Raw genomic sequence first — 13,609 nt, forward strand, 5'->3', positions numbered from 1 at the left:
AAAGAACTACATGGCATTATCTGATCAAAGATAACATATTAGTGATTTCTTTTACAAACCATTACTCCCATTATGTTGCATTGCGCAGTCTTACAGTGCAACACTCAGCTCTGAACTAATGAATCTCTCCACTTGCTTCAAAGAGGATTACTGTTCCTTCTGCTTGGCTTAGTTGCCTCAAATTAGGATAAGGGCAAGGAGAGCTCTGCTGTCTGCAGCAGCCATCTGTCTGCCAAGTGGACACTGAAGCAGTCGCACCACTGTAAATGGAGACAAGGCTGGAGTTGGATGTTTTGATATACCCAGATGAAGTGAGGATTGTTACTCCGGAGGAACTCACAGAATGGGAGCTTGAGACTGCGAGCCAATTGTCCATACCCACCGTCCGACTCTTTGTGGCACTTTACCCATACAACCCTGCTGCGATGTCTCCCAACTATGAGACGGCTGCAGAGGAGCTGCCTTTTGTACCAGGCCAGATCATCAAGGTAAGATAAATACAAAAAAAAAAAAAAAAAAGAAAAAGAAAAGTAGAGCAGTTGAAATCGTTTGTAAATCTTTTATGGTGCTCTTTAAGTGTGCTGGCAGGTGTAATTGACATGTTGAAGTTGCATTTCCTCACTTCATCAGTTGAAACACTTCTTTGAAAGAACATGATAGCGTTTCCTGTTTGTGCTCAATTCAGGCCAGCACAGTGTGTGAAAACATATCAGCTTTTTCTCTTTATTTCCTGTCACCAATTCCATCTGACTGATGTAACTGTCAGCCGCTGTGACATAGAACTGTTAACATTCATTTTTTAAATTCCAAAACCCTAACATAAAGTAATACCCTCTACCCCTCTCTATACCTACCCTCTGTGCTTTATTTAGGTGTTTGGAGACAAAGACTCTGATGGTTTCTATCATGGTGAGTCTGGTGGTCTCTCCGGTTACGTGCCAAGTAACATGGTGGCTGAAATCCCAGTGGACGATGAGTACCTGAAGCAACTACTCATGCAGCAGGGATTCCTCCCTGTGGACCACACAGGTATTTACCCTCTGTTTCTGCAGGACACTGTGCTGTAACACACTGCTAGAACAGTCACGTACAGGGGTAATGTAGGGTGAGAAGCTGATGCGCTGTTTGTCACTGTAGGAGGTTAGAAAAAACTACTACAACAAATAAGAAGTAAGATTAACACATAAATCTTGAGTTTATGTTACAGTAAAGTTATAAGAAACACTCCACTGATTATTTCTGTCAGTGCATTTGCTCAAAGGTAGTCGTTTACTTCAGTGTGTTCACTTTTTAAGCAGGTATTTCTTTGACATGTGCAAATTGATTCTATATTTTAGCATTAAAGTTGCTTTCAAAAGAGTGTTTGTGCATTTGGGCCCACAGGTATGTCTTTAACACCAGATCCAAGCGACATAGCCAGTATCCCTGATGATGTGGTCGTTCGACGAATGGTGGCCTTATTTGACTATGACCCGTGGGAAAGTTCACCAAACATGGACAGTGAAGTAAGCAGCGTATTGACACATGAACCACACTGTGGTTTTCAACCATTTTCTATTAATCCAGTCTTATCTCCTGTTTCAAATACAACAAAGTGATTTGTGGTGATGATTCGATGTTTCTACGCTCTTTTTGTCTCTCAAAGGTTGAACTTACCTTTCGTTCAGGAGACATTATATACACGTTAGGTGACATGGATGAAGATGGCTTTTACTATGTGAGTGTCTCCTCTACAATTAGGGTACAATATTTGTTTAGATTGATTTGTTTTATAGCTGACTTTTGCACACAAGTTTGACTTTAACCTCTTCTTCAGGGGGATCTGCACGGACGACGAGGTTTGGTTCCATCAAACTACCTACAGCCGCTTCCCTGGAATTAGAAGAAAAGCCCCTGCTAAGATGTTTGCTACAGATGCCAAGTCTCAGACACAGTGAGAGCTCAGCAGTTTTTATTTTACAAAAACAATAGCTAAATGGACATTTTATGTGTCAAACAAAATATATTTTTTATTTTTTTATGATAGTACGACACTTTACGAGCTTTAGATTTCAAGTTAGTGAGGGCAAATGCAAATAAGCAACTAATGGACCCTAAATATTACCAGTGTTGATCAGGATGTGAATGATTGAAAGCATTCTCGTCATACAAATTTCAGGTAATTGATTTATTGAAAAAGTTCAACAAAAATCACAAATCATTTGGTGATAAAAGTACAGAATATACATACATTTTTGAAATCAAAAACCACATGAAAGATTCATCAGGGAAGATTTTTATACTTGTCTGCCTACATACACTTAGTGTATGTACATATATATAAACATGTTACAATATGAATAAATTGTAATTATTTCAATCGTACCTGATGGCAAAAAAGAATAGATTATTTTAGCCTTAAATACACCTTTAGTCTCAGTTATTTTGCAGACCAAAGTGTATATAGTTAATCCGTATTTGCCTTATAACCTATTTATATATTTTCTATAACTGGCTCATAGTTTTTTTTTTCATATGAGGCATTTAGGAAAATATTTCTTCTTTCATTTTTTTAGTTTTCCAGCAATTTTTTTATGGAAAGAAATTCGCAACAAACTTTGTATAAAGGAAATAATGAATGTAATCAATACAAGAACTGGAAAGCAGAAACTGAAAATAAACTTGAATTTGTACAATGCTCGTTTGCTTTCTTTTACAGATCTCAGAGACTTGTTTGTGCTGGTATATGATTCTACTAAAACCATTATTCTGTCAAGTTTTCACATTCACGATTATCCTTCTGATTTGTAATAAATGAAGACAAAACAAAATTGAAAAAACAAACACAACAGAGAAATTCAACAGGTTTCCTTATGAGACCTACAGGTTTTAAAATCTTCCACACCGAGTAGCCTTCGTTGGTTTCTTTTTGGTCATTTCTCTGCAGCCAACAGTATACTCATCCATAAAGTAGGAAACACTACACTGTGTAGTGAAGTTTAGTAGTGCTTTCTACTTTATGGGTGACAACACTGTACATCAGTAGCTTCTGGTCGCTCCACCGCAAACACTGAAGACGTGACAGGTTGACTAAAGAAAAGTTTTCACACACTAAATATGACACAAGAACAAGACACAAGAATCTCTAACATCATTTGGTAATGAAGAAACATGAAAACAGGTTGCACCGACAGTATTTGACAGTAATGTTGCTCAAAATGATGCAGATATAGGAGAATATTGAGATATAAAGCAGTAACTCCTGTGTATATGAGTGCATTTTAATTGGAGAGATACAAAACAAAAATAAAATAAAGAAAAGAAAAAAAAGCAACAGATTTCTAAATAAAGTCTCCTGCTGTCAGGGTCTTACCAGTGTTTGGACTCCCCAGAAGAAAGAAAACCCAGAAGTGAGCGTGATCTTTTATTAACCATGTCTGAGCCACGTGGTTTACACAGGAAAGGCTCTAACAGTCAAACACGCACACGCACACACCATACATGCAGGGAAGTGTATACAGACATGCACATGCTTATGCACCCACACACACACACACACACACACATACACACGCACACAAACACACACATAGTGATGGGAACAGTATTTGAAACACGTACCAAAGTGTGAGAATCTGTCTGAACTTTGTGTATAGAATTATTTGTCGTAAAAAATGTAAAAATGTTTTCATGTTTTTGAGAAGTAATTTTTTTGGAGATGTTTTAATTGATTGTACTGTGCTGTATGTACAGTCCTGTACCTCCTCCAGATGAATATATGTCCAACTAGATTTGGTTCTAACAATATAATACATTTCAGAGTATTATATATGCTTTTATATACGATCTTATTAGGTAAAGTAACTGTGGCCATCTGATAAATATAGTGTAGTGGACAAAAGTTTCATGGCCTAAAAATACTCACAGTATCAGTACTTCAGAGTTTAAAGTTTAGGAAGTGTACTCATTTACTTTCCACATCTGCACACACACACACACACACACACACATGCAAATTCAAAACCTACGCCCATGAAGCCCGGACAGACTGCACCGCTGCTGCCAAGCATTGGCTCATCCCTTTTAAGGACATAGTTACAAGGTGACACCTGCTTTTTAAAAAGTCAGACACTACAGCAGATAGATATTGATCCCAGTAATAATTAATGTGGATCAATTATCTCAGGACAATATACTTTTACTGATGTAGCACTGAGGCGTGCACTTTGACTAGCAACATGATGATAAATGGTCAAAGTATTTAAAGATTATTAGCAGACGTATTGACTCGGTGAGCTTATTTTAGAGATGATAAATATTTATGTTTGCAGAGGGAGTACGGTGTTCCTCAGCTCTGTCCTCAAAAGCCAGATGTCTCTCTTTAACAGCGGTGTGAGTCCAAAACTTTCTGTGTAAATTACCGGAAGAGATTCATATCTCATTGATATTTCTGAGAACTCACTCACGCCTGCGTGTTTCTGACAAGGTGTGGGTGGGGGATGGTGGTGCAAGACTGTTCCCTATCCCAGCAGCAAATGTGCAATATGCTTGCAACAACAGAAACTTTGCAAATAGAATAGAGACGGGTCTGTGTCCTCCGTTGTCACGACAACCCAAACCTCAGAGTCACACCAAGTAAAATAAGAGGAAGTGGGGGATGGGCGGCATGCACAAACCGTGAAAAAGAAGAAAAGACCAGACAGTAATGTGGCAGATGAGAGGAAGCACAGGTTACAAATAGTGGATGTGAAAAAAAAAAGTTTAGATTGCTAAAAGAAATGAGACACTTAAAGATATTTTCCTGCCAAACAACACATGCTCACACAGAAATGCTGTATTTGTGATCGTGGTTGTGTATGTGTTTTGTCAAAGAAAACAAGAACTGACCCTCAGCAGCAGGCCGGCATGACTGTGCATCCTGCAGATTATCTCAGCACTGTTGCGCCACTGTCCTTGCATCAGACACCTATTTCTGTGCAACATGGGATTACATCCAGAGTGATCTCCTCGAGTACTTAGCGTGGTATAGATAGTCAAAGTGCCAAAAACAAGTGCACCATCTAATGACACCAGGAGGCATTATCCTTCCAGATCACTGCTTAGGGCTGATTAAATTATGTTTCACCTGTGTTGACACAGAGTCAATCCTCTTCTACTGTGTAATGAGAGCTGTGAATGTACCTCTTAGTTGAAATTGTTTCTGCAGTTAAAGCTATTTTTCTTATTTGCGGTCAAAGAATTTCATTAGGAGGAATAAAATGAACAAAGTTTGAACAGCTGTAGCCATGAATAGCAGTTTGAAACCATGAAATCAATCGAAACTATGTGCACATACAAACACACACACACACACACATACACCAAAAAGCCACCATTCCTGTTTCTGTCCACTCAAATGTCGTAACTTTCTCATTACATCATGGCTGTGGATTCATTCCCCGGGACTCCTAAACATAGAAATAGAATGTTTAGGGATACTCATGCATTTTTTATAAATGCATGTGCAGCATGTAAGTGCTACTCAGAGCTGAATGTAAGCAGAGGTCAAACAGCCAGTCAGACTTGTTCACTGCTGCCACACAGTGGATGTAGTGGAGGTAAAGTCTGACTAATGCCAGTGTGAAGTGCATTACAGTCATCAAAATGGAGAAAAAACCCAGCATGTACAACTTTATAACAGCACCCCTGTAACTGAAAACAACAACATGCCCAAAAAACACCAAAATATTAATGATGAAATCAGATTTTATTTAGATATTGATCAATTGCATAATGTTTTACACACAACTGATATAAAACAGCATGTACCAAAGTCTGAACCCCTGAAGTTCAAGAAAGGACAGTTTAGAGTACAAATGTCTGCAAGACAGGAAGGACATAGTATCACAGAAGTATCACTGTGTCTGTTTATTGTGATAACATATCACAAGAGGCAATATAACAATATCTACTATTAGTCCCCAAGTCCATAAATTGTTTTGTACTTAGAAACTTCCAGAGTAAAAACAATTGATGAATATTGTCAGTGAACTTCAGTGCTGTTTGTTCCAGAAATCAAAAGAGAGAAACCATGAGTCAAAAAGTGAAATACACAACTGGAATATACAGAGAAAGTGCTCATGATACATGTTTTGAAGTATGAGATTGTCTTTACATCAGTGAAATCACACACAGTCTGTAGATTATGAATCAACACAATGTCTGCTGTTATTCTCCACCTGTTGTGATTAATGATCAGCCTGTTGAAGCAATGGAGGAGTTCAAATATTCAGGAACCTTTTTGATTACACTGAAAGTTTTACAGACAACATTTTTTAAAAAGCAATGCAGTGGTTGTATCTAATCAGGAAATTAGATTAATTCAATATAAGCAAGAACATTTTAGAGTCTTGTTGGATGTATTTTAACTTTTACAGTAACATATGTATGTGGTATGGGCACCGGGGGGCTAAGAACACAGACAGACTGTCCAGAATCACAAACATGGTCAGTAAAATTATCGAGAAAGAGCAGAAACAACTGGAATGTATGCATTAAATGCAAGTAAAACAAAAAGTGTTGCAAACTGGGGCTGGTCCTGTTCATCTGCCTTTTAAAGAATTTAAAAACTGCCCTCAGGAAGACATTATAGAGCTGCTGCAGCAATCAAGAAAGAAAGATTATCAGTATACAGTAGATTCACGTATTACTTTTAAATATATAGTACATTATATTTCACATATTTGACAATCATCAGTGGACATAGACCACAGTATTTATTCATAGAGGTTGAGTTAATTGAACACAGGCAGGGAAGGAGAGTGCACTGGATACCAGCACTGACATGATGACTAGCACAGTGTTAACCAGAGCAACATGGCCTCCGGAGTAATACACCTCCCGTCCATTCAAGGGCTGCACTGGTCTGAAGGTTTTTACCATCTGCTTTCCATCAGAAAACTTCAGCCTTGAGAACGTAGCGAGCTGTAACAAAAATGAAATCACAACAGGTGAAGAAGGTGGATGCAGTTAGAGGTAGAAAATAAACATTTCTGTATTGACAATGGACCAAATCCAATGGATATGCTTGTAGTACTGAACCCAAATCAAACCTCATTTCTACAGAGCAATTTGATACCTTTTAGCTCATTGTTTTGGTTTCACAGCAACATTTCTGCTTTGATTCATTTGTACAGCTCTCATCAGGCAACAGGAAGTTGTTTTTCTAACTCTGAAAATCCTCTCTACACTACCTGCTCAGCACCAAATGGCACATGGACAAAGCTGGCAACAAGCTGGTAAACATAGTGAGGCTAAAAGCATGTTGGAGTTTGGGCCCTGACACACCAAGCTGATTATTTGCCATTGGTCAATGTCAGGCCATTGGTGTGCGTCTGTCACCCTAGTTTTTGCAGTGTGTCCCATTGGCACTAGTCGGCCCTTGTGGGCTTTATTTTGGGCAGTTCAGGTTACTAAATTGGCATCCGCCTGCTGGTATGGAGAGCTCTTTCCTGTCATGTAAGCACAGAACATACATGCTGTTAGGCCATTGGCTGTGGTCTTTGGGGTGTGTCCAATTGCAACTTTTTGGCTGAGACACAGCGACGTAAGCCAATGCAGCAGTTGGCCTTCATCGTCCCTAGTTTTTTTCATGTCAGTCTGGTGTGTCTAGACCTTTACATTGACTGGGTTGCCAGACACAGCTCCAAATGAAGGCAAATGACGCTCAGTATGTGCTGGTGTATTGAACTGTTTGCCAACACATTCACCATATCAGCTCTATGTGGTGGGGATACTGATGCTTTGAGATCAGCTGAAGGATTAGCCTACATGCTGAGATAAGTTTCTAAAACAATGACAATGAAACCAGGATTTTTGTGCTTCCTGAAAAGTTCATAATTTGTGGAAGATTTTTACTCAACCACAGGAATATAATGAGTTTATGTCATGTTGAATGTAAGATCTGACTCTGCCATTGTAAAGTAGGCAACAGCTGTCCGACACCAGTATTTCAGTGAATGTGATCGGTTTCTTTTCTCCTCTGGGTAGGATATATCACACTGTGAAAATAATTACCTGCTTCCTGCTAAGAGGAATGGTGTCTTCAAACAAGCTCCAGACGACAGCTTCAGCACAGTTGGGTGTAGTGAGGGAGCCGTCATAGCGAAAGTACTTGTTCATATTCTTCTGGGGAGGAATCAACATTTCCAGGGACACACCCTTCAGTATTGTGATGTTGGCTGGTTTTATAAAATATTAACACAACAATAAAGTTAGCTATAAATTCAATATTGGACAACAAATAGGTTCAAGGCGACAGCGTTATTGTTTTAATCGATTTATTGTTGAGGTGTTAGATGAAAGTGTTTTGTGACACTGTGTTATCTAATGACAATCGCACTTTAGTCTGATGCTGTAACAATCAGCAGTACATTTAGGGCACTATAGACAATGCTGCTGGAAGATGATAAAGCACTGTTATCTTATTTTTCCATGTCAGTAGATAACCTATGACTTACTGGGTCGTGTGATGTATTTCAGGGCATTAAGAAGTGGATCAAATTTCTTATTTGCAGACTTGGACTCCTGGAATGACAGAATGAAATGTTAGAAGTTACACAAGAAGCTGCAGCAATCATATTTTTGTGTAAGTTGGGACAACATACTCTCTGTGATTTTGTTCAAACAGATGCCAATTATTTTTTGCCCTTAAAACTGTCCCTTGTAAAGTTTCTTATCAGCTGGTGACTGCAGATTCTCGTGAACGCTTTGTTATCTCCGCTGGGCGCAAGCCTAGAAGCAATCATGTGTTTGGTCGTGTGTCTGAGAGAGTGAATGAGTGAGTGAGTGAGTGTGACAGGTGCTAGAGTGTGTTTCCATCTGTCTACACACAAGTAATCTCACAAACTACTGAACCAATCAGCCGCATATTTTTTATACACATGTATGCCACTACTAGCTTCAAAGCCTGGTGCACTTCCTGGGGTCCTGCTGCAACCTTGTTTTGTTCCGTCTGCAGATTGCTTTGCGTGCCTAATTTTGGGTTTTGATTTGGTCATTTTCCTTGATATTTGTGCTTCTATCATAAGTGACTAAATAGACAGTTAAATGTTTCCTTGTCTTTGTCTGTTTTGTATTTATTGTTATTTTCTATTTTGTTGTGCTGTCACCTACAGACAAACACAATACTGTTCAAAGTCCAGTTAAGAATGACATAGATTGAAAATTGCTGCCTGCGTTTATTTAGAATACATTAAGTCTTCATAATTATGTTGTATCTATATTTCACATACAGCGCTTGTTAGTAGGTTAACTCCATCTGCTCTGTGAAACGAATTGCATTACCAGCAAAAATAGGACGTGTATGTTTTTTTTAGCCTCTGAAACACCTCTGCTAAAATTACAAGAATTGTCTATAGTGATTGCAACCAGCTCGGTGGTGGAGAACTGCACCCTACTGAGTGCAATTTTCTACTTCTAAAATGTTTCTGGAGCTTGAATATTTTTGGTGTACCTCAAGGTATGATTCTTGGGCCTTTTTTTAAAACATTTTTTTCCACATTCATCAAAGTTGAATCTTAAGAGTCCTGAGCTCTTTTTAGATCTAATTTACCACATTAGCATCATCGTACTCATATAATTCTCCATCTTTCCATCATGAGTGTAAGTAAGACCTACTCCCCTGTTCCAGATATGCAACAGCTTTAAAAAGTGCAAACGACTGCTGCCAGTTGATCAAGTCCAATTATAAAATGTTGTGCGTATCAAACCTGGGTATCAGATCTATGACATGACGTGTTTGCACCTTTACTACATTTTCAAAAGAATGATGCTTGTCCATCACAAGATACATTGTCCTGATTTTCATCTTACTCACAACAGACTTCAATTTTAAGCTGATCTCTACTTTTTGTTGCGAAATAATCAAATAAAATCACCTTAAAGAAAAATCCAAGAACAGCCACGCCTGTGCGGTCTCTTACAGCCTGGGACAAAGAGTCGTAGTCTTCTTTTATGTGTACAATATGCATCTGTAGGTGGCATAAAATAATTCAATAGTTCATTTATTTAAATACAGAACATAAAATGGTCTTATCACAAGTAGTGCTGCAAGTAACACACTTCCATCCCTATATTTCTTACCTCCATTGGAAACTGTTCTCCATCAAGGGTGTGTTCTGATCCCGGTCCTCCATTTTCGCCCCAGTGCAGGTGAAGCTGAAGTGCCTTGTATGGTTCAGCCAAATTTCCTCCTTCGATCCTTATACCGGAGGGCAAATCCAGTTGAACTAGAAAAATAATTTGAGTAGTCATTTCAAAATTCAGTCAAATAAAACAGATGCCTCTGGTAATGATTACAAAGGGCCTTTTTTGAAAGGCTAAAGTTCACAATTTAGAAGATTATCAATGATTTGCAGCTTCTTCAGGCTCAAGTATCTTCTTTGCACGTTTCATATTTTGTTCATCTTTATGCTTCAGTATTCAGTGTGTATTCAGACTGTATTTCAAAATTGCCTTGAGGGAATTTCTTCAAATTTGTCACAAACGCCCACTTGGACTCAGTGATGAACTGTTTAGATTTTTATGATCAAAGGTCAAAGTCACTGTGACCTCACATAACCTGTTCTTGTCCATAACTCAAGAATTTATATGCTAATTATGACAAAATTTCACACCAATGTCTAATAGAATGAAATAATGAAGTTAGACATGCTGAATGACATTTTTAAGAAATTTTATATCCAAAAGGTCAAAGGTCAGCTTCACTGTGACATCATAATGTTCTGCAAAAACAATTTTCTGGCCTTATTCAACATCATAACTCAAGAACAGAAGGAGAGACATTCGGTCAGATACTGAATTGGTGACACTGATCTTGAAACTGTGCAGATTGTATAGACCTTCTGTGCTGCCATGTTTAAGATGTGTGTGAAGCATCCATGTTTGAGAAGATGTAACTACTTTGCATCAACATCCATATCTGAAGCATAGTCTACTGTCATGGCTACATATGAGTCTGGACAGAAATGGATGTAAACTGTAACTGCAACTTGACTGGTTTGTGGTGGCATACAACTGTAAGGCGGGAATTCTAGTTTATTATACCATTATCATATTATTATCCTTTTTGCCGCCTTGTGAACCATATAAGATTATTATCTCAGTGGTTTATGGCTAAAGTAACTGCCTTATGACAATTTTACAGCTGATTTAAAATCATTAGTTGACTTATTGTCCTTTTACCAAATCTTCTTCTGTAAATGATACTACATTTATTACAAAGACGTACCTGTGTGGCCGGTGTTTAGGAGGCGTCCATGAAAAGCCTCTTGATAGCCAATGAACTCAAAAGGAGTGAGACGTTCATCTGGTTTGGTTCTCCTTGTAACAATGTTAACTGGAGACTGACGTCTGCCATTGCAGTGCTGTGAAACCACTTCCCATACCGCTGGACCTGCAGGAGGGTGACAAAAGTAACTTTACTACTGTATGTTTTCTTCTTTTGTTTAAAAATATTATGGTCAGCAGCTTATCTTGAGGTTTACCTGTGCAGGCGTGACTACATGTAACTTGGGACTGGTAGCACCAATCTACAAGAACAGGTTTGAAATAAGTCATAATTGAAAATAAAAACAGCAAGAACAAATCCAAACCCGCAGTTGCAGAATGCTCTGTAGAGCAAACTAAGAGAAAATATGTGTTTGAAATTTCTCATTTGTAAATAAAAAGCCCAAACATCAATATTTCATATCATGCAACTTTTTAGCAAACAAAATGCCACCAAAAAAGGTCTCTGCACACTGAATACATTTTTAAAATACTGAATCAATTAATTTGTTTTTCTTCCTTAGACAACATACCTGCCCCTGAGACAATCGTCATGGAAGAAGCAAACAAAAATAACACAGGTGCAAGCAACATTGTGACTGCACTGTAGCTGTCAGAGTGTGCCTGAATAAAATTGAGGGTTGTGAAGGATGATGCCAGAAACAGAGCTCAACCAGCCTCTTATAAGACAGGTAGACCCACCTATCAACCTATCAATCCCGCCCACGCCACATGCTTTAGTTTTTATGATTCCTGATTTCTCTATGACCGCTGATACACAGCAAACACTGATATCTGAAGACGGATATCCATACGATAGTGAATGGACCCTTATTCACAAGGGTTTGGCCTGAAAACTCACAGCTTGAAAGATGAAGATTAGATTTGTCAGAAAAATCTCACCTGATTAGATATGGTGAACTTATTTAGGTGCAACATGGATTTTCTTTACTTAAAGGAATACTTCACCCAAAACAAAATGCATGTAATTGGGAAGTACTGAGCCTAAATGAGACTTGGCTTGTACTGCATGAGTTGTCAGAGATTTTATAGATGGATGTTTTGATGTAGTTTTGCTGTTGTTAAACACAGTCCCCAGTCAATCATTAAATCAATATATTTTCCTTGGAGCCATGTGAGAAAAATAAATCAAGGTAACAGTGCATGACTTATAGCAAAATGCCATTTTTGGGTAAACTATTACTATAATGTTTTCTAGGAGGTAAAGTTATGGGTAAATGACAGATGATAATTCATCTTTAATTACTTATTACTGCTACTCCTTGTACAAGTAATACTGCAAGGCCACATGCACTGCTGTTTTTTTGGTATTGCTATTTTTACTTTTTAATATCTATTTATATTAGATTACATATAGTTATTTAACATGCAATGTGTTCTGTGTCTGCATCTCTATATTATTGACATTATTTTACGGTAGCACAAATATTAGCACTTGTATGACTGCATACTGCTAAAAGTAGAACATTTTCACTAATATGGCACTTATACACATCATATTCCTCCGTGTAATGATGTGTTTCATAAGATCTGCATGCTTAAATTAGCCCCTTAAATATCTATCTACAGAGCCTAACCAGCTGAGGAACTCACTATCAAATTATGTTAAGAAAAAATTGCCTTTCCCACTTGAATCTTTATCTTAAGTGAAGATATATAATGAATGGATGATTTGTATTACTGCTTAGATATGACAAATCTGTCACAAGGGCTGGATATTAAAATGCTTGTTGCCCTTTACGTATCATATTTTGTTAGCTTGAATTAAATCATTTCTGTTATGGGAGATGGACAGAAGTGTAGGTTATTCATGTGCCACAGTTGCACAAGACAAAGAACGAAAAGAAAACAGTGGCAAAAACGTACAAACATAATACAGATGTTCAACAAACACATATACATACATATGGAGACGTTTACATTAAAAAATATCTGTTGCATCATGAAACATAGGTGTATTGTAAGTGTATGATAAAATAAGCAATGATTTTAAAAAAGACAGTCATCTAGAAGGATTGTGTGTGTGCGTGTGTGTGTGTGTGTGTGTGTGTGTGTGTGTGTGTGTGTGTGTGTGTGTGTGCCAAAGATGCCCAATATACAAAGTAAAATGAATACATACATAGTAAACTGTAAAGGCCTATATACTATATTTTAATTCATGCTAAAATAAAATATACAGAGGAAGTAAAATTAAATAGAGGTACAAAAAGTATGTAGGCTGCTGTACATGCAGAATAAAGGTAAGTGCAAGTATAATGTTGAAACGCATGAGTAGAATTACAGGGAGGGCACAACAATATTG

General features: G+C 37.8%; 2 protein-coding genes across 3 annotated transcripts; one reads left to right on the plus strand and one right to left on the minus strand.

The window, feature by feature from the left end:
• The first annotated feature begins 202 nt into the window (after positions 1–202).
• LOC117259832 (RIMS-binding protein 2) lies at positions 203–2,677 on the plus strand. Of its 2 annotated transcripts, none has more exons than XM_033631608.2 (5): positions 203–488; positions 873–1,029; positions 1,384–1,505; positions 1,646–1,717; positions 1,817–2,677. In XM_033631608.2, the coding sequence occupies exons 1-5, from the start codon at positions 267–269 to the stop codon at positions 1,880–1,882; spliced, it is 639 nt and encodes a 212-aa protein (XP_033487499.1). In that variant the 5' UTR covers positions 203–266; the 3' UTR covers positions 1,883–2,677. The 2 variants fall into 2 exon arrangements, with proteins under 2 accessions (XP_033487499.1, XP_078023125.1); XM_078166999.1 differs by lacking the exon at positions 203–488 and adding an exon at positions 553–755.
• A 3,029-nt stretch (positions 2,678–5,706) lies between these two features.
• ca4b (carbonic anhydrase IV b) lies at positions 5,707–11,930 on the minus strand. Its single transcript, XM_033631980.2, has 8 exons — positions 11,820–11,930; positions 11,505–11,549; positions 11,249–11,413; positions 10,102–10,247; positions 9,897–9,989; positions 8,478–8,544; positions 8,035–8,198; positions 5,707–6,942 (listed from the first exon to the last, which is right to left on the minus strand). Exons 1-8 carry the CDS (start codon positions 11,878–11,880, stop codon positions 6,739–6,741), a joined length of 945 nt encoding a protein of 314 aa, XP_033487871.1. The 5' UTR covers positions 11,881–11,930; the 3' UTR covers positions 5,707–6,738.
• Between the last annotated feature and the right edge of the window lie 1,679 nt (positions 11,931–13,609).

Source organism: Epinephelus lanceolatus, chromosome 4 (assembly GCF_041903045.1).
Source record: "Epinephelus lanceolatus isolate andai-2023 chromosome 4, ASM4190304v1, whole genome shotgun sequence".
NCBI lineage: Eukaryota > Metazoa > Chordata > Actinopteri > Perciformes > Serranidae > Epinephelus > Epinephelus lanceolatus.